Source organism: Barbatula barbatula (assembly GCF_947034865.1).
Source record: "Barbatula barbatula genome assembly, chromosome: 9".
In the NCBI taxonomy this organism is placed as follows: domain Eukaryota; kingdom Metazoa; phylum Chordata; class Actinopteri; order Cypriniformes; family Nemacheilidae; genus Barbatula; species Barbatula barbatula.
In genome coordinates, this window is record NC_136772.1 from 12,945,034 (window position 1) to 12,966,188 (window position 21,155).

The following is a 21,155-nucleotide window of genomic DNA, read 5'->3' on the forward strand; positions in this document are numbered from 1 at the left end:
GCTGTAACAATAGCTGAGAGAGCTAAAGGAGCTCACACGCTGCTATCACATCAGAGCGGAATAGACCTCTGCGTGCACACTGCTGACATGGTTCTTCCTCTAGTCTATTACCTGTCTTTACTGCATCAGAAAGAGGTATGAGAACTTTAGATGGAAATGATGAATTATGGCTTGGAAAAAAATATTTGGACTTGTATATATAGAATAATCATTTTACCATTGCTTTGTGCTTTTGAAAATGATTTTGTTCTTGTTGACTTGTTGATGATTTATATAGGAATGCATTTTTATGACGGCTGTCATCCAGTGTCTATCCATTTGGCTTAATTTTATTTTTATTTTGAATAATGTTTTAAGTGTGTGATTTACCTCTTCGTTGCTTTTTCATGATTTTTTAGTATAACGCCACTTAAACTGAAAGAGACATTTTTGTTCAAACAGTAATTTGCTCAATAGACTTGCTGAACTGAACAGCGTGAATGTAATTTGCATACTTCTCATGATACCGGACGGTGGATAGATCGTGTGCTCTATGGGGAGGGAGAGAGAGTAAGATAGAGCGAGCTGAAATTATCTGTACTTGCCGTACCGTCACACGATCTTTCTGTTGTTGTATGGAGTTGCCATGCCCAGTGACCCCCCTGATATGTCATCGTGACAATGGGAGGTGAGGGGTCAGCCTGTTTTGCTGTGACAACACCGGCATTCTAGTTTTTTGCCTCTCCCGGTTCACCACCCCAACAATACACATGGCACTGGCTCGCTTGAGATGCAGCCGCCTGCTCTAATGAAATGCTATATTGATTTATTGCACATTTGGGTGGGCACATGCTCGTCTTATATGAAGCCAAGCTAGGATGCTGAATACCGTTGCGTGTCTGTCGCACATGGTACGAATGGGCCACTTTCCCCTTTAGGCAAAAAGATCTCAATATTTCATCCAGTCAGATAGCAGAGAGGAAGAATAGATGGAGAGAGAGCATCTCAGCATACAGGAAATTGGAAAATAAATTGAAGTGACACTTGCTGCTTTGCAAAGCCTCATCGCACCGCTTTCCAAGGAACTGGATAGCTGAAATGTCAGGTGGGCATCTGTTGATCTCAAAGATTACGCTTTAAAAGGGCATATTTTGCAAGTACGCGTATGATTTTAAAATGAATCCCTTTAGATCATTTGTCTGGTCCTGTTAGATGAATTTCCATTTATAACCGGACTGATAATGATTTGTGGATATATGTATATCTTAGAATTGCAGACATTTGTAAAATCATCCATTGTAATACTTAGAAACACTGAGGCAAGTGTTACATTTGCTATAAAGTAGTTCAACTCAGAATGCCAATCGCAAAATGAGTCTGGTGTGCGGACCACCAGAGTTTGGTTTTGTTATCGGTTGGAGGAGACATGTGGGGTTTGTGAAGTATGTGGGGCATTGGCATTGAGCTGCCATTTTTCATGCATGATTAATGTTTGGAATAATTACATTGAAAAGCATCCGTGAATAGCAAAAACCCACAACTCCTGTTGAGATGAATCAAAACACAAATGTGTGACATAAGGTTATAAGGCATTATGGTTTAATTTGTATGTTATAGTCAAGGCATCACTAAGCTTTTCAAAGCTTTTTTTATTAATGTATTTCTAATTCTTCATTCATTAACAGAAACCCCTTTCCTTACAGCATCATTTTATCCTTGTTTGAGTTTTCTGAATGAAATATTTAGTAATCTCTGTGTTTAAGTGCATCCTGTTGCCGCATTTGTAGTATTTCAGTATTGAAACAGATCCACTTTGAAATGAAGATGATTATGTCCAGCGTTCATTTTACCCAGTTGAATCACTTTTATGTTTTCCGGTGAAAGGTACACCATACAGTAAGCAGAGAAGACAGCTGATAAATTGCAGGCCCCCCCGCACTTCTTATTCATAATCCCCCTTTCTCCCCCCTGTTTGTCCTCCTCTGCTCTCACCTCATCACCCCCTTTGGAAAGCCCATTACTGGCCAACCGTTTCTGACGGCGATCGGGGCACCTTCACGAAGAGATCCGCTGCTTTGATCCCTTTTTCATTCATGAGGAGCAACAAAGGAGATGATGTGTGTGTGGGAGTGCCCCTTAGGATAGGGCTGTGTGGCTCTTATGATGTTGTCCCAATGGATAGTTATTAGGGCTCACATGGAGCCGTTGAAATGTGACTTCTGCAGGCAGCTCCTGAGGTCATCGGAAAGCACAAGTCTGCTGAGAGTAATGTATGATTCTGTTTATTATCTATGTAATGCCATAGTCCATGTGCATGTATTTGGCAAATGCCTTTATTCAAAGCAAATGATTCAAGCTATGCACTTTATAAAGGAATAGTTCAACATTTATAAATCTTTCATCATTAACTCACTTTTCTGTTATTTCAAACCTGTATGACTTTCTTTTTAATGCAAAACACAAAAGAAGATATTTTGAAGTAAACAAACAACATTAGCCCCCAGTTACTTCCATTGTACGGACACAAAACCGCTGAGACATTTTTCTAAATATCTTCTTTTGTGTTCCAGACATAAGAGTCATATACAGTTTTTGAACAAAATGAGAATGAATAACAGAATTTATATTTTTGGTTGAACTATCGCACATGCATTCCATGTGGATTAAACCGCTGACCTTGACGTTGCTAGTGGAATACTCTACCAGTTACAGGGCTACATGAGATACACACTCATTATGATGTTTTACAGAATTTATTGTTCAGCATTGTGTAATGTGAAATGGTTTTGTGGTTGAGGTGTTCTCTTTTGCTTTATTAGACTTAGGGATTGTTTACCCCACAGTTGCGTTAAATTAACCCGGAAAATAATTATTTTTGATTTAACAATAGGATAAAAAAGCCCTGAGTTTTCTGTTGAAACAACTCCGCATAGGTTAATGTCCCAGTGAAATAAAAAATGACAATGCCTATTTTTTCAGGAAATATTGCAATAGATTATCAATGTGGGTCTGTCTCTTCGTTTCCCCTCATAATCTTTAGTTTAAATCTGAAAATGCACTTCATTCCTGTTATTACTATCCTTCTTGGATGACGTATGTTAGATAGCTTGGGCGGAGCATCCGTTAACTCCTCCCCTTCAACTGTTTATCTGCTGCTAAATCCATTTCAAAATGCAACGGCTTTTTTATACATCCAATCAAATCGCTGAGACAGGCAAAAACCACACCCACAATTTTTTCTCATTCAAAATTCTATTTCACTCGGAAATGCGTTAAAATACACCAGTTAAAACGATCGCTTCACAGGAATTTTAATTTTTCAACGCAACAGTTGGGTTTGTCTTTTTTTAAATAAGCCAGCATTTTACAGTGTTTATCGAGCCTCGAAATATCAAACTATAAAATCTGTTTTGTGTTTATACTGGTTTAGAAGTGGTAATGTTTGGGCGCTTTCATCAAGCACATAAACCGTTGCCTTAAGGTGTGGTTTCATCACCAGACCCCAGGACATTTCTCATTAGACTCCTTGACGGCTAAGTGGTTTGCTCCAGGATAGTCAGGTCCAAACCTGATGGTCGATTAAGATATATCTGTAATTCCATGATAGAAACACATTGCCATGTAGTCCATCTCTCTCTCTCTCTCTCTCTCTCTCTCTCTCTCTATGAATTCATCTATGTTGTACAGCAATCCTACCTCATTACAAGAACTGTTGTTTATCACTAGAGCTCCTGGGATTGTCTCTTCTCCTCTGTCTGTTTTCCCACTCACCCACTCATGTTTTCTCTCCCCGCTCTACCTCTCAGCCCTCGCCTCTATATCAGGCTTCCTGCTCTCACCTATCAATCACTCTCTCCTGTCCTTTCACGTGTTTTGCTGTCCTTGGTACAGTTTTCTCTGTTATCCTCGCTTTATTTCACACCAGATTGTTGTCTCTCTCTGGAGGCTGATAAGTGTGAAATGACTGTAATCCAGCGCAGGTCTGCAGGTTGTTTTTGTTATTGTTAGAGTTGCCTGAGCTGTTGGTGTCATTATCCAGCCAATGAAAGAACAAACAGACACAGTGAGGAGTCCTTAGGAGAAATGCCCACAAATGACATATTATAGAAAACCACTGCTGTAATTCAACCTGCTAAATATGTTAAAAATGACAAAAAATAGATTTTAATAGAAGAGGTTAAATGAGTTTAACATCTTTTATTTTAGGACTATTGTAAATAATACTAGAGAGAAAGTTATTTTATAAATATTGCACAACTTTTATTATGAAATAATGTAATAACGTATTGGTAATGGAAATATAACTGATAGATGCTTGATCATTTTTGGCTTTAGTTAAACTCGTGGTACCGTGGTATTAATATCAATAAAAAAATACAATTAATATTCTCATAGCACACATACATCTGGGAGACGTATATTTAATAATTGCATTTACAGACTCCTGTCAGATGTCATACAGATAGTTTAAGATTTCGAATGTATGTAAAATTGCCTTTTCTAAGACGTTTATTAGATGTTTTACACAGCAGATCTTTTCCAGATCTTTAGCAGATGTCTTGGACGTACATGTGCTATTTGTGTACAAAAACACTGTCCATAAACTATGGCACTTGAACAGAATGCATAATATAATGCATAAAATATTTCTTTGTCATTTTCAGAAACAATGTCAGTCACTCTTATGTAGACATCATTTATTTGACAAATTTGGATGATTTTTGCAGCAGTACATGATTATTCATTTATGTCTATGTCCCTGACACATACAGTATACCTTGTGACAGTATGCATGGTACTCGCTCTTTGAGTGGCTTTGTCTTTCAGTGGTATCGTGTTCATGTGACTTATCTAATCCAGTGAGAGAGGAAAAAGGCTTCTGGTGAGCTGTTGTGTATTGATTCATCAGTCTGCAGAGTCATTATCATCTTGGTTCATTTCCCCTTGCTTCTCATAGCACGAATCAGCTAATGACCCGGTTACATCACACCGGGCTTCAATTCCGATTCATTTCATGGAAGATATTATAACCCGGCAATGCATTATGTAAGCAGTTACCTGCGGTATTAAATAAAGATATTTGTCTGAACGACACATATTATTCGGCATAATGGTCAGCATTTGAGTCTGGCTTTATAGTTTCCCGGGTCAATAGCTTATTTGATTATGAGGTATTATAGCAAATATACTAATTAACAGGGTTGCAATGGTCATGAAATTACATGTTATTTATATCATATTCCAATTTTCTGCGTGAAGTTGTGCACTAATGATATTGCGTGTGGCTGCTCGGGCATTAATTAAACACATCCACCAACAAGAGGACCGGCGGCCATTGATTCATTTCCATATTGACGTGTGTCTCTTGGGAATGCAAGCTCAGTAAACTGCCTATGCACAATCTATTGTTGCTGGCTAGAATGTCACGAGAGTGTCTGTGCCAGTTATTTGAGACCACTTTGTAACCAGGCCACATATATAACCATTCCCAGCAGCATCAACACAGTATTAAAGGTATAGTAAAAAAACCTGTTATCAGTTATCCACCGTGTTGTTGTATGATCTTCTGTGGAACACAGAAGAGATTTTGAGAAATGATTTAACGTGTCCTCACAACGGAAGTTTATAGGGGGCTCAGTGTTGTTTGGCTACCAACATTCTTCAAAATATCTTCTATGTGTTCTGCAGGAGAAAGAAAGTCATGCAGGTGTGAAATGACTAAAGGGTGAGAAAATATGCATAGTAATAATATGTACCAATCGCTTGGGTATCATGCCTCTATTCACCTTTATAAAAGGACAGTCTCGCTCGCCTAAGAATATAGGTAGACTAGTATGTTTATGGAAAAACCGGAGCTAACAACGGTTCTCTCACCTAATCTACCGTATGCATTATTCATGAACTCCGCCGAAACATAAAATATTCACATAACAATCTTGAGGTACAGGAAGACACACCCTCTACAGTTTATGTCATGTTTTTCATCAGCTTGGTGCACGGTACGACCTCTATTCAGCCTGAATATCAGGATTCATGTAATTAGTAAGCACCCACGTGACCAACTTCTGTTTCCCAGTTTGTCTAAAATGTTGCAGATATAGTAGGCAGCGTATCCCAGCTGGACTACTGTTGTCCGGTGAGCGTGATGCTGTGCAGACAGCTTATAGAGAAACTCTCTAGAGTTCAGCTAGAGCTCTGCATCTGATTATACAGCACTCGCTCTCACTGTAACTACATCACTCGCCCAAGTGACGTGTATCGGAGTTTGAAGGATCATTCAGGCTATACATTGAAAAGATTCTTTGTGCTGTTTGACTGATGAATTGGTGCTTCTTTGGATTTTGATACAACAGCAACTGCACAAAGTATCACAATCTGCCAGACTGATTTACAATACTTTTGCTGGCCTTTACAGCAGAGATCTAATACAGATAATGTAACCGTAAAATAGAACGTCTCCTTACTGCAACATATTCAACATAAGCGGCCACTGATCAATAATTGGCTGGACCTTTGAGAGCATTCCGGTCTAAAAGCTTTTTTAGGATCAGATCCAAAATTATGGGTATTAGGAAAAATCGCAAACAGGTACTTATCCGAGAAAGACTACTTATTCCTGCCACTTATTACCCCATATTTACAATGTACAGTAGGCCACCCTTATTAAATTGAAACCTTAAAGGAATAGTTCAACAAAAAAAATCTTATAAATGACTTACCCTCATGCCAGTGTAAATGACTTCAGTAACACTACAGGACGTTTGTATTTGTTAAATGCAATGTCTATGAGGATCTATTGACAGAAATGTAATATAATATACATAACATGTCTTCACATGTGTATAAAGACCTTACTGTACATAATGACGCGTTATGTTTTTCTTACCTTTGAATTAACCATTTCTATCTACTTGCACTGCGGGTCCCTTTACATGGAATTCACCATGTTGTATCTACAGTAGCTCTAAACGCACATACTGCTTTACGGAGCATGTTTCGTAAATACGTTATCTCCTACAGCAAAAAAGTGAAAACTTGACAACATCTTTGTCCTGTATCAGCAACCGTAGAGATTTGAAAAGGGAGGTGTGAATGGTGTACTGATCCGTTGGTTGCAATTCGCAACCTCACAGCTAGATGCTGCTAAATTTCACAGAGAGGGCCTTTAATGCTTTAGATAACATAAACTAACAATGAAAAAAATTTCTATGGCATTTATTGGTCTGCATTTACTAATACCTTTTTTAAATCAAAAGTTGTATCTGTTAACATTAGTTTATGCACCATGTACTAACATGAACACATGTACTGTCCTTAACTAACATTAACAACGCTAAATAAATAATAAAATATTAATAAATGTTGAAAACGATGTTGTTCAATAATAGTAAGTAAGTAAAGTAAGTAAGTAAAAACATGCAAGCGAATGCATTTACTAATATATAATAATAATTACCACATACAACCTTATAGTGAAGTGTTAACTCAATTTGAGTTTTAATAAATAATATCCACACATTTGCATTGTCATTGAGGAGTCATCTGAAATGAAATGATACGTTTGTGAGTGGAAAAACAAAAAAAATGATTGTTACGTTGTATATCTGAGCTTACATCCTGTAATTGTACTTTAAGTTCAAATATGGTGGCATGCTCATGTATGGTAAGCTCCATGTATACAACTTTGGTTCTTGTGTGTCTTGTGATAGTTGTCGAATGCTCGTTTCATCACGACACAGTCACAAGCGTGTAAATTATAAATTTTTATATTTTTGTGAATATATTATCTGTTGAGGGATAGAGATGGGTGATGTTCATAATAGAGCCCTTACATGTGATAGAGATGGGTGATGTTTTGAATGGAGGAAATGATATATCTGTCTCTTGGAAATGTCTCTATAAAAATTGCATCCTGTTGTGTTACACGAACCGTTGCGAGGCTCATATAAATTGCATACTGTAGATAACCACAGGGTCACTTTTCATCCTGCAGAATAATACCGTGAATCGGCACGGCATTATTTTCTGCTTCCTAAACCTAGAAACCCCCCACTGTGCAATCTAACAAACTGCAGATACAATCAATATCTGGCCTTTGAGGCTCTGAATAGCTTTCAGAGATCAATATGTAACCTTGCCTACAGGGGCAACAAAATAATAACTCCACATCTGCAGGTATGGGATATGTAAGCAACACCTGAGAATACACTACACATCTTTCTTCTCCTATTGTTGTGCTTCAGGGATTGTGGAGGTGAGAAGTTGAGGTGATTATGATGTTATCACTTCTTTACATGATTCCCAGAAATACCAGGACTTCATAAGGTTTTCTTTTAGGGTTAGTGTGTGTAGGGTTAGGCTGTATCATCAAAGTCTGTTAAGGGAAGTTGTGCCACTCGGCGGCCATCTTTGCAACAGGGTGGTAATTACATAATTCTAACAAGATATGATGGGAATACTGATGTTTCTACAAACACTTTCTAAAAACCTGATTAACTACATATTTAAAACAACATTTTAAAACTATGCAAATTGTCCCATAACATTTGTTTTCCTATCATCAAATTGCGCTTAAAGCTTCAGTCAGGCGGCCATTTTGAGCGTTGAGTTCCTCCCCGTTCATTTCAACGGAAGTGACGCATCTTGTTAATATTAATATCTTTGGTAGTACGTTTAAATACAGCTGGGAGTAAATGTGTGTGCTTGAACGGGTATGTTTGGTTTATGAGGACAAATGCTCACAATGTGTTATGGCGCGTATTGCATCGTAAACGTCCTGTGTCCTACTAAATCGTGTTTTTTTTCTGTGATTGGTTAGGTTTATGGGTAGGGTTAGAAGAGGTTATGATACATTATACAAATTATTTTGTATATATAAACAAAACATGCAAGTGTTTGCGCTTGTGTACGTGCAGTAACCTTCATTAGGCCTGTATAACATTAAAGTTAACTAAAAAAAGGGCCTATAACGGTCTCATTACCCACCGGGACGGCACAGGAGAGTCGTCAGACTTTTGTCACTTTGATCCGCTCATGCGATTCGCAGTTGGCAGGAGTAGAGCAGTGTCTCTCTGAGTAATGATGAGTCGTTGAAACAGAATTCACTGAAATGCTATTATCACAACTTGAAGAATGTCTAGAAGGTCTGTGGCTGATACCAAGGTGAGAGGAGATAAAATGTAAGGCCTTGAATGGTGGAGCCTTGATTCACATGAGCTTGAAATGTATCTGTGTGCATGCTCTGGAGTATTTCTCCGTACCTGAAGATTGACAGGAGTTTGCTGCAGGCTGTTTGAGAGCTTTGAAACCCATGGTCACTTTCAGACCCAACTGTAATTTCATTCATTTCGGATAAACATCAGTCTATGTTATCGTTTTATCTTTGTGAAGTTTGGACCCTTAGCTTAGATCCTTTTTTCTATTTGGCAGGAACAACTTAGCAGTGTAATACTGGCTTTTGTCTAGGGAAATCAGAGTAATTACATGTTTGTTTGCCATGTTGATTGTCTCTAGGCATGCTTTGTTTATGTGTAAAGGGAAACGCCAATGATGTAAGGCATCTGTTTTATTCAGAGAGTCTGTGTCATCAACAAAATTACCTCAATGCAAATCAAACGCTTTTCTTAAAGACAAGATTTAAATTTTGATGGTCATTCCAGAAATATTATATTTGGAAGCTTGTATTGATTTCTTTCCCTTATGTGTGTTTTGTAGTTGGCAGTGCCCGGGGCCTCACCAGTCTGGCATTTTGGATAGTGTGTCTACCTCTGAAGAAACTTACAGCCTGTGAATGGGAACCTAAAGCAAGGAGTATAGATGACTACAGTATACAACGTTGATTAAAATGGGGTAAGTTTGTGTAACTAAAAAGCGTTATGACTGACATATCGCTAAGAGTTTCTCAAATTAACTCAATCAGTTAGAACAGACTCCAGATACCTGGATAACCTAACTGTACAAATAAACACACAGTATAGTGAACAGTACAATCCTGCAACTGACCTCATCAGCTTACATAATCAAGACAAAATGTAAATGGACTGTACATTGAATGTTGCCACAGGTGCTGTTTTAAGTTACTGCAATATGAAATGCAATTTAATTTTTAATTAAATAGGAAAAATCAAAAACCCTGGTAATGTAATATTTTTCTCTTTTGGACTATAAATGGGGATGTCAAACATAAAAACTGTCAAACTATTTAAACATATTTAAAAAATGTTTTTAAAGTTATTGTTTAAGGTTCTGTCATTTTTAAGTCACTTTGGATAAAAGCTTTTTTTCCACCATCTGAACAATATCTCCTAATAATTTCCTTTATTTACTCACACAATTAATTACTACTGCTAGGCTCTCCCAGTTAATCTTAAACATTTACTGCAGCTGTAATGTGTAAGAGGAGAACTGGAACTCCCGGCTGAGACTGGTTTCTCAAAAGGTTTTTTGTCCATTTATTCATCATTGGAGTATTGGTCCCTTGCCAACGCTGCGTGTTGGATTGCTTGATTTGCCATTAACATTGTTTTTTATCAGGATGGTCCTCTCTATTTGTACTCGTTTCTCAATTTTTCCTCTTCTTTGTTTTCTTTTTCATGTAAAGCTGCTTTGAAACAATGCAACATTGTTGCACTTGACTTACCTTACCCTTATGTCATTCAAAACCTAAATGACTTTCTTCTGCAGAACACAGAAAATATATTTGAAAGAATGTTTGTAACCAAACAACATCGGACCACACTGACTTCCTTTGTATGGACATAAAACCACTTCTCAAACATTTCTCAAAATATCTTCTTTGTCTTCCACAGAAGAGTCATACAGATTTTGATTGTCGTGAGTTAAAAAAAATGATGATGTTTATATTTTTCAGTATATTTTTAAGTCTTCCAAACATATCCTCTGAGATATATGTAGGTGTGCTGTAGAATCCCCTGTGTTCAGAGTCCACACAGAGTTCTTATGAATCAGTCCTGCATCTCTGCGAGAGACCGTCTGCTCGTGCTTTCACAACTCCATATTAATTCATCTCAAACAGGAGAGCGTGAATGTGTCTGTCTGTCACATACAGAGAGGGCATATTGAGCCGGGCGCAAACTGATCCAGAGCCACATGCTCATTATACAAGCTCCTTATGCTAATTGACTGTTTACTGGCGCATCAGCAGTTTAGAAGCACAGGCGAGAACAAACACTGACAGCACTATAGTGTCGGTGAGTCTGCTCGCCCACCAAGATAAATCCTTCCCACTGTAAAACAAAAAGGGCTTTACGTTTCCCTTATCTCGCAAACAGAGCGTTGAAATTAACCTGATAATATTTGTAGTGTTTCAATAATGCCGGTTTAATTAAACCAAATGTTAATTGAACACCAATGTGTGCTACCGTAGACTACCCCCACTTTTCTTCCACAAGTTTTCTCACCTTACTCTTTCCTTGAGCAAATTTAACCATGATTATTATTGTTCTCCGACAGGTAATGGGATGTAGATGAATAGTTATCTAAATAAATCTGAACCTATGAAAATTTCTGACATGCTCTTTGAAAACTCCTGGCTTGACCCTGATATCTGTTTAAGGTTGGGGTGGATTTTAATATGGCCCAAAGCCAGGCAGTTTGTACTACTTACTGTAAGAAAAACCATTCTCGCTGATCCACAGTTCTCATCTGATTAGTGGAATAGGAGCCCCGGGCGAGTGTTGTGTCTCTCTTTATTACTGTCCCTTCTCATTTTCCTTTTTTAATGGCATTTGATTCATACAAAAGAATGAGACGTTTTTAGAATATAAATTAGATTATACAATCATGAGAATTGTAATTACCCACTGCAGTGGTTAGCCAGCTATACATCTCTGAGTTACTGAACTGTGGTTTTGTCTCTGGTCATTTAATAGATTTAGATAAGTGTCCAGCCATTCAGCAAGATCACAGCTATGGGCAAAATTAATAATACCGAGCATGTGAGAAATATACATCAGGTCCAAAAAACGGAGAAATGTGATTCAGGTACGTTTTCACACAGCAATAATTGTCAGGACTTTTATTGCGATACATTTTTTTATCGCTGTATTATTCTCAAGCCTGATATATTGCTGTCATCGCTAGCAACGCTTTTATATGCATTGATAGCATCAAAAAATACGCGAGAATACTTCAAATGAAACCTTTGCTCTCCACAGGCAAGGGTTGCATTACATTATTCTGAATCTAGACTGACTTAACAAGACGCTTCTGTGATTTCTGAGAAATGTATAAAAAATATGGTGTAATGTCATTTAGAATTATTCACAGTACTTTAATTAACAATATTACACAGTAACAATATTGTGTAACTCATCGCGATAAATAGCATTATCAACAACTTCACAAGTCTTCAATATCTAGCTAAAAACGTGAAAATATCGCTGATGTCTTTCTGAAACCTTAAATAACCCTACAGTATATAATTGCTTGTTTTGTTGAAGTTATCTTTTGTATTTAGTGGTTAGATATTTAACGCTCTGACTGTGCTTTCTGGTGTCTGCAGGGTGGTGTTCCCTGTGCTCCTCTTTGAAACATGGTGGCTCCTGCTGTGGCCATGCCTGATGTGAAAGCCCCACGATGTGAGTACTCCCCAGCAGGATCTCCCACAGGCTGTAGCATGGACTTGTCCGGAGACCTGTCCGTCCTCAGCTCCCCGCTTTCTGCTTTCCCTCATCATGCCGTGTCCCCCTTCCCTGCCCATGACGTAGCGCTGGGCCACTATCCTTCCAGCTATGATAACAACAATGGCCTGCTCAGCAATCTGGGACTCTACTGCTCCACCAGCAGCATGTATCCCCTAAAACAGCCTGGCGCTCGGTCTGGCTACGGAACGATGCATCACCCGCAGAGATGTGTGAACGCGGGTGGGACCCGGCTCTACCGCAGCTTAGAAAACCTGCACTGGGCCGCTGGTGCGTATCCGTACAGAAGCGTAGACAGTGATTTCATTCTTCACTGCACTTCAAGCAGCCATTGGTATGATGAACCTCCTCAGGGACCACAGATCTATAGCGTACTGCCTACTCCTGAAAGTTTGGCATTATATAGCCGCAGAGGAGTGGTTAGAAAGGACATACCGCTCTTTCCTCAATGGCTCTTGCCCGCCGTGGAGGACTGGAGTGTTAACGCAAATGCTCGAAAGGGCCTTAGAGACAAACTTCGGCTTCAGAGCACACGTGTCTCAGAGCCCCACAAGCCCTTGCGACCTGTGCTTGGTAACGCACCAACACCGATCTATCCATGTGATCAGGATGTACCGGTTCGAGCAGGGCCACAATCCTCTTTGGTACAAAGAGGTAGAGAGCAGGAACTTTGCGCCCGTCGCATCACAAGCCCAGAGGAGATCAAGCAGGAAGCGATGCGACGGCTGCAACTCCGTAGACAGAGAAGCACTCCCAACCTCATGCTGAGCTCCAGACCGGAGTCTAGCAGCATCAGTAAAGCTCTTACCTCAGATCCCATCTGTACCAATTCTGCCCAGTCAACCCCTGAAAGAAAAAGACCCCCTATGGGTCGTTTGCACATACCCACATTTGAGGAGTTTAAGAGAATGAGGCAAAAGCAGAGCAGCAGGAACCACAATCCCTGCTCCGCTCAATCGAGTGGCGATGCGGGATGTAATGACAAGCATAAAGCGGTTAATGGCATGGAAGTAGAACAGATAGGAGAAAGACAGCATGATGAAAGGCTTGACAAAAAAACTGATTTCAATTGTCCGGGTGTACACAGTGGAGAGATGTCTGATCCCTCTTCCACAGTTGAGGTTCCAGGTGGACCCATCTGTATTGGCCCAGTGGCCCGTTCTCCATTACATTCTCAAGCTCCTGCAGGAAAAGGGGTGGAGAATAAAGGCCCAACAGGACTAGGGGCCACAGATGTGGCTGTTGTCCCCTTCCCGGTCCGCTGGGAGAATGGAGATGGACCCTCCAGCTGCTGCCCCACAATCCTTCTGGACAGCACGGACCTTTCCAGTTATGGAGCCAAAATCTACAAAATGAAGGATGGCTTCCTGGGATCCGCCCTGGACCTTATTAAAAAGAGGTGAGTGAATGAACAAGCTTTTGTGCCTTTGGTTAATACTGTAAACTGCATTTAGGTAATACTTAAATTATGTGAGGTAAATGTATAACCTGAATTCTACACTGTAAAACTTCACAGTAGGTTTGCCAGTAACTTACTGTAGATTTAATTGACAATTTTGTTTTAAGCATAAACTTACATAGTTTATATATTTTTTCTTTCATAAGCTAAGACTAAATATCTTAGGTCACTTTTCTGGTTATGTAAATGTTTCGATATTTAAGAAGTTTTAATAGGAAACAAGACAAAAATGCTTTGCAATAATGTCAATTTTTGCAGCGTTGCTGTGCTAATGCCACTCTCTTCTTGCTCATTTTAAATCCCAAAAGTCAAATTGTTTTAATTTAGATTAAAGTAATTGAAAAATAGTACTAATAGGAAAGTAGTATTAAATATTAATTGAATCTACAGTAAGTTACTGGCAAACCTGCTGCAAAACTACAACAAAGTTTTACAGTGTTGTTTATCGAGCATTTCTCCTGCATTTCTGTTTTTTTTTTGTAAAGTGAATGAATGATTTAAAAATCAGGACATTAAAAATGTTTGGCAGTTAGACTGTTATGATCATACTGAATTCCAAATAGGCTTTCGGTAAAATATGGACATCTTGTTGATGGAAGTGGGGAAAAAATACAGTGCTGTGTTAAAATGCTGTAAGAGTGTTTGTTTTGGTGATCAGTTTTGCTTGTTAAGTGTGGAAATGGATTCCATAGCAGGTTGCATCTGTGTTTTCAGTTGCTATTGATTTATTCCAGCATCTCCACAGTGTGAATATACACTCCCCTAAAGGATTATTAGGAACACCTGTTAAATTTCTCATTAAAGCAATTATCTAATCAACCAATCACATGGCAGTTGCTTCAATGTATTTAGGGGTTTGGTCCTGGTCAAGACAATCTCCTGAACTCCAAACTGAATGTCAGAATGGGAAAGAAAGGTGATTTAAGCAATTTTGAGCGAGGCATGGTTGTTGGTGCCAGACGGGCCGGTCTGAGTATTTCACAATCTGCTCAGTTACTGGAATGCCTTGTTGATGCTAGAGGTCAGAGGAGAATGGGCCGACTGATTCAAGCTGATAGAAGAGCATCTTTGACTGAAATATCCACTCGTTACAACCGAGGTATGCAGCATATGTGAAGCCACAACACGCACAATCTTGAGGCGGGTGGGATACAACAGCAGAAGACCCCACCGCGTACCGCTCATCTCCACTACAAATAGGAAAAAGAGGCTACAATTTGCACAAGCTCACCAAAAGTGGACAGTTGAAGACTGGCAAAATGTTGCCTGGTCTGATGAGTCTCGATTTCTGTTGAGACATTCAGATGGTAGAGTCAGAATTTGACGTAAACAGAATGAGAACATGGATCCATCAAGCCTTGTTACCACTGTGCATGCTGGTGGTGGTGTTATGGTGTGGGGGATGTTTTCTTGGCACACTTTAGGCCCATTAGTGCCAATTGGGCATCGTCTAAATGCCACGGCCTACATGAGAATTGTTTCTGACCATGTCCATCCCTTTATGACCACAATGTACCCATCCTCTAATGGCTACTTCTAGCAGGATAATGCACCATGTCACAAAGCTCGAATCATTTCAAATTGGTTTCTTGAACATGACAATGAGTTCACTGTACTAAAATGGCCCCCACAGTCACCAGATCTCAACCCAATAGAGCATCTTTGGGATGTGGTGGAACGGGAGCTTCGTGTCCTGGATGTGCATCCCACAAATCTCCATCAACTGCAAGATGCTATCCTATCAATATGGGCCAACATTTCTAAAGACTGCTTTCAGCACCTTGTTGAATGTTCAATGCCACGTAGAATTAAGGCAGTTCTGAAGACGAAAGGGGGTCAAACACAGTATTAGTATGGTGTTCCTAATAATCCTTTAGGTGAGTTTATTATCACTATTGACATAATTCTTATGTCTGGGACACAGCAAAAGAAACTGGTAAACCTAGTAAAGTTGTTTAAAAAAATGACGAAAGAGAATGATCATACTTTGTCTTGACAATTTTTTACTTCGTTTTAAACACTTTGAGCCTTATGTTCAAAATGATACACAATTTTGAATTTCAGATACTGTAATTGGTCTTATTTTGACGATGTTATATAGTTTTAGGAGAGACAAATGTTGATTTAAGGACAGTTCACCCAAAAAGTAAAATTCTTTCATCATTTAAAAATATAGTTTTTGTATTGCAGAAGAAAGAAAGCTATACAGGTTGGTGGTCAAACAAAGGTGCTACCCATTGACTTGCATTGGTTTTATGTCCATACAACAGAAGTGATTGGGTACCACCGTTGTTCAGTTACCACCATTATTTAAAATATCTTCTTTTGTGTGTTGCAGAAATGATGACAGAATTTAAATTCTTTTTTTGGGTGAATTATCCCAGTAAACACAGTAGTAACATCCAGAAGTAAAGAAGGTTTGGAAGATAGGATTTTTAGTGTAAAAAGGTTTATAAATGCCATCCATCCATCTTCTTCCGCTTATCCGCTGCCGGGTCGCGGGGGCAGCAGTCTAAGCAGAGATGCCCAGACATCCCTCACCCTAGACACTTCCTCTAGCTCTTCCGGGGGGACACCGAGGTGTTCCCGGGCTAGCCGGGAGACATAGTCGGTTTATAAATGCTTGTTATTAAATTAATTGAATACATTTAAACAATATTAAATGTCATTCCTGTGTGATGAGTAAAGATGTTTGAACACGGTTCACTGTTTCACTGCTGTTGGGTTTAGAGAGAAGATATGTCCATGACACATCAGATTTTCCCTGCACTATACTGTTCTAATTAAGTTAGATATTAAAGCCTAACCACAAACACTAGGTTAATATCGGACGAATGAAACCCTTTTTAGAATGAAAAAGACCATGTGACATTTATTAATGACTATTACATTTGATTGTCTCCTAATATTTAAAGAGCAATCAATCATGAAACTTATTTGTCTTAGTCGTCCTTTCACTGAAGTCATCTAAATGCACAGCCCTTTCTCCATTGATTCCCCAAAGCAATAATTTTAAGATTCTGCAGCAGTTGTGTTTTCCTGTGTGGGTGTCTATCCACCAACAGCATCTGACATATAGACGTTTTACACCCAGAATCTTGCATATGCATGAAATATGTGAAGTTAACAAGAAGTTGATTAACATAACAGCACATACTCCGACCCTGGCAGTGGTCTCGACATTTTGTATGCATGCATAAATCCATATAGATTTTCCTTCTGAGTTTCCTAGCTCAATTACCAGTTCAGGGTATTTCTACATGAAATAAAAAATGTTTTATGTTATTTATCGCCAGGGCAGGAATCCAACCTAAAAGTCTAAATATAACATTCAGTATCTCAGCTGTAACGTAGTGCCCCAAGTGTGAGATTCATTACTACCGAGTAGCTCAGGGCTTCCCGGTCATTTTTATGAGACTTTAATAGTTATTTTTATTTGTTGCCTGCAAATAACAAAAATGTGAATAATATTATAAAGTGTTCTATTTAAGCTGTCAGTATGCTGCAGTAAGCCTCTTTATGCAATCCTAATAAATGATGTCAAGTGAAAAAATAGTAATTCATATCTTCACACGTCACTGTTAAAATGACAGGCAGTATATCTGAAACACTTCAATGACCATTTCATTCATGTGTGAAAAACACGCACGCTTTTATTGCATCTCTCAGAGAGGAGTATGAATTCCTCTCAGTCCACAGCTTTAAGCTTTTCGAGGTACATTTATTCCACAATTATTGTCTGAAATCAAATTGCACATTTCCTGATACACTAGCTATTGAACACGCCTTTTTTTCTTTATGTCAAAGCTTCTTTGTCTCTGTGCTGCGCTTTCTACTGAATGTGCTTCTGCATGTGCCGTCAGCAGTGTTCTCTGACAGTATCTATGCAAATATCCGACCGTAATAAATGGAGTATGATCAGCTATTGAGCTGTTGAAGCAGTAAAGTAGATGGGAGAGATGCTGCAGAGTCAATTAAGAGCGAGCATATGACAGATCAATCGGAGACGTGCGTTTATCAAATAGCAGTCGGTTGATGTGTCTAAAACAAACAGATTATTTCAGAACACCCTTCCATTTTTTATTGTTTGATAAACATGCATGCACACCTGTATCTGTATTTATCTAACTTTGAATGTTAGTGTGTCAAGTCTTTGATGGAACATTTCCTGCCTGCTTTTATTTACTTGAACAGAAAGGTTTCTGTGGGAATGTAAACAAAACATTCTAATGCGAGACTGTGCTGTTATTCGCTCTCGGCTGCTGTGTGTGGGGTCAAGCATGGATACATAAGCTCCTTTTCCACTACATGCACACAAAAGGAATCTAAAAGATTGATTCTGCATGTTTAGATTCAGCCCCCTGCAGTGAGGAGTTCAGGTGTTAATGTGAATTGATGCGTCTTATTGCTGTCCTCCGTCAGCCCCTCTTGTCTGGGGGGTGGAGGGGGGGACCTGCTTTCCCTAGGGTATGGGGATTGACCACCACACACGGTGAATGAAGAATTGCAATTCCAATTTAACACTAGCGTATGTTCTCTGTCTCTTCCATGCTGCCCCAGCTGCAGTGCAGAAATTGCAGCCGAGACTCTCGTCCGACTGTCGCGTGAGCAGAATGATGCCGCTGACATCACCGCTCCCCAGCCCAGCCATCAATCTGCCCACGTTGCCATGACAACGTCGGCCTGCGGAGAGGAGCCCACAGGACGAGGGGGGAAAGCGCCAACAGAATGCGTAAGGAATGCTGCCGTGTCTCGCGCACGCTCGTACACACCTGCTTTCGGCTGTGATTTTCACCTCTGAATGAAGACAGCGGGGAATTTGTCATGCGTGCGCGGTAGTGTGATCAGGGCGCATAGGAGGCTGAGGTTGCAGGGGAATCTGCACAGCAGAGACGACTGCAGACATGCAGGGGCGCAGTTCAGAGAGAAACGCAGGGAAGATTAGAAGAGACGGGTTTCATGGTGGTAACTGGTTTTTATTCCTTCTGTGTGTCAAGATGTGTTGGGATGCTCTGCTCAGTGTTTTCTTCCCTTTTCTAGCTTGTTGAGATGCTGGGCAGCTATGCATTGCGCCACATTTCTTCTTGCCGTACGTCTGAGTGTATGCTTGAGAGCTAAGAGTGATACCGGTAGACTATCGGTAGACTGTGGGTGGATTTTTTTATTAGCCTAGTAAAGCTGTCATTTACGTGAAATGTTGCTATCATTCATTAGATTAAGGTTGCGCAAATCACCTTTCCATTTCTGTCTGTCATGAATTAAGATAAAAGCTGCATCAGTTAAGCTGTACGTTACCTGAACCCAAGGTGTTTTGTTTCTCAGCGGCATTTGAGAACCTAGAGCTGTCAAGTAACCTTTAAAGGGTTTTGCTATAGATCTGTTTGTGGGTAGCTTACCCTCCTGTCCTATGGTGTGACGGAAAACATTTAGAAAACGATATATTTTTGTTGTCACACCATAGGACAAATTTGATATATATTCGTCAATGACCCTTGCATTTTGATATGGCTTAGAGACGTCATTTTTAATCACTGTCTGTTGTTTTCAGAGGTGTAAACAGTTATCAATTGTTAGAAAGGACTTTGTTAGACAGATGTGGTTAGTTATAAGTCAGGTTATAAAAAAGTCAACATGGAACAATTTGTCTGGAACCCATTGTACTTCAGCAATATTACATATCTTCAAGTGAAAGCTCATTAAAAAAACTGGAATTGATTGGATGTGAAAAGAAAAGTGCTTTTGGTTTGACAAACTTTAAAAAAAAATAAAAGGGACAGAAAGAAAGGTGGTGAAAATATGATTATTCTGTTTTTTCTTACATAGAAATCTATGTAAAAATACTTAACACGTTTACCTTTTTTCTAATTCACAAGCAACATATACACCATATGGTTAATATTTGTCATTGTCCTTTGTTAAACACACATACAATTTGTGTGTGTGTTTAATTTGTGTGTGTGTTTTGGGATTTGTTGAAAAATTTACTAAAAACATCAATTATATTTGTGAAAAAAACATGTTCTTAAACATGTGAAACCCACACAAGTGTTAAGACCACCAAGACAGACATTGTGCAGATGATTGTTTACATAAGACCATTGACTGTTAAGAATGAAATATCGTTGATGTCATTCTGAAACCTCGTATCTCCATATTTCGTGACTTTTTTTGCCATAAATCCCATTTTGTATTTCACTGGGTTTTCCAAATATCTTACAAACAAAAATATTACAAAGTGCTTGTCAACTTTGAAAACACAGTATTAAATCATTTTAAAAGAACAGTGTTTTTTCCATTTCCATTTGGGCATTCAAGGTTTTGGAAGACGTTATGTTATGTTAGTGACTAGTTTGTTAAGCAGCCAAAAGGCCAAAAGAGGCTAAACGTACAGAGCCATTTCTCTAAAAGAGAAAAAATAAACACTTTCTGTCGTAGGAGACTCTCAATAGCCTTTGTTTTAAACCCATTACTACCCCACCAAATGAAATACTTTGGTAATATAAAACCCGCTTTGGAAGTACTTTAAGGCAATTATCCTGACTGCTCTGAAAATTTAGCGGTTCTATTATTTCTGGTACCATATGAATACAAAAACATCACATCACTTATGCTGTCTACAGCTAAACTCTGCTATTTGCACGTTTGACTGACAGATCTCTGTCCCTTCGACAGGTTTCTAGAGCGGGTTGCAGACGCTCCAGCTCAGACGCTGCCTATGAGCTGGCTGAGTCAGTGAGGGCCCAGCGTGAGTGCCGCCTGCGGCCCCACTACAGCGACCCCATGCCCGCAGACGCTGCCAAGCGTAAGCAACTGGAGATGAAGATTGCTGCAGCGGCACGTTTGCACATTCACCGCAGAGAGAGGGACAGTGGTAAAAGCTTTTGATGCTAAACTTAAAATGGCATTCACTGGTTTAAATTCAACTTTACTCGTGCCCTAGATTTATATAACTCCATTTAAAACGATCTTCAGGCTAAAGTCCAAGAACATCATTTTTAGTTTAGTTAATATCATTATATTACATAGCTAAGGTATTACTAAAACCTGCCCTGAGG

General features: G+C 39.2%; 1 protein-coding gene across 1 annotated transcript in view; it reads left to right on the forward strand.

Moving 5' to 3' along the window:
* arhgef49 (Rho guanine nucleotide exchange factor 49) overlaps nt 1–21,155 on the forward strand; it is a 26,723-nt gene continuing 5,568 nt past the window's right edge. Inside the window, exons 1-5 of the mRNA XM_079464146.1 lie at nt 1–135; nt 9,694–9,828; nt 12,503–14,040; nt 18,661–18,832; nt 20,773–20,971. Coding sequence (XP_079320272.1) covers nt 12,533–14,040; nt 18,661–18,832; nt 20,773–20,971 — 1,879 coding nt within the window. The 5' untranslated portion in view covers nt 1–135; nt 9,694–9,828; nt 12,503–12,532. The remainder of the gene's footprint in view (nt 136–9,693; nt 9,829–12,502; nt 14,041–18,660; nt 18,833–20,772; nt 20,972–21,155) is intronic.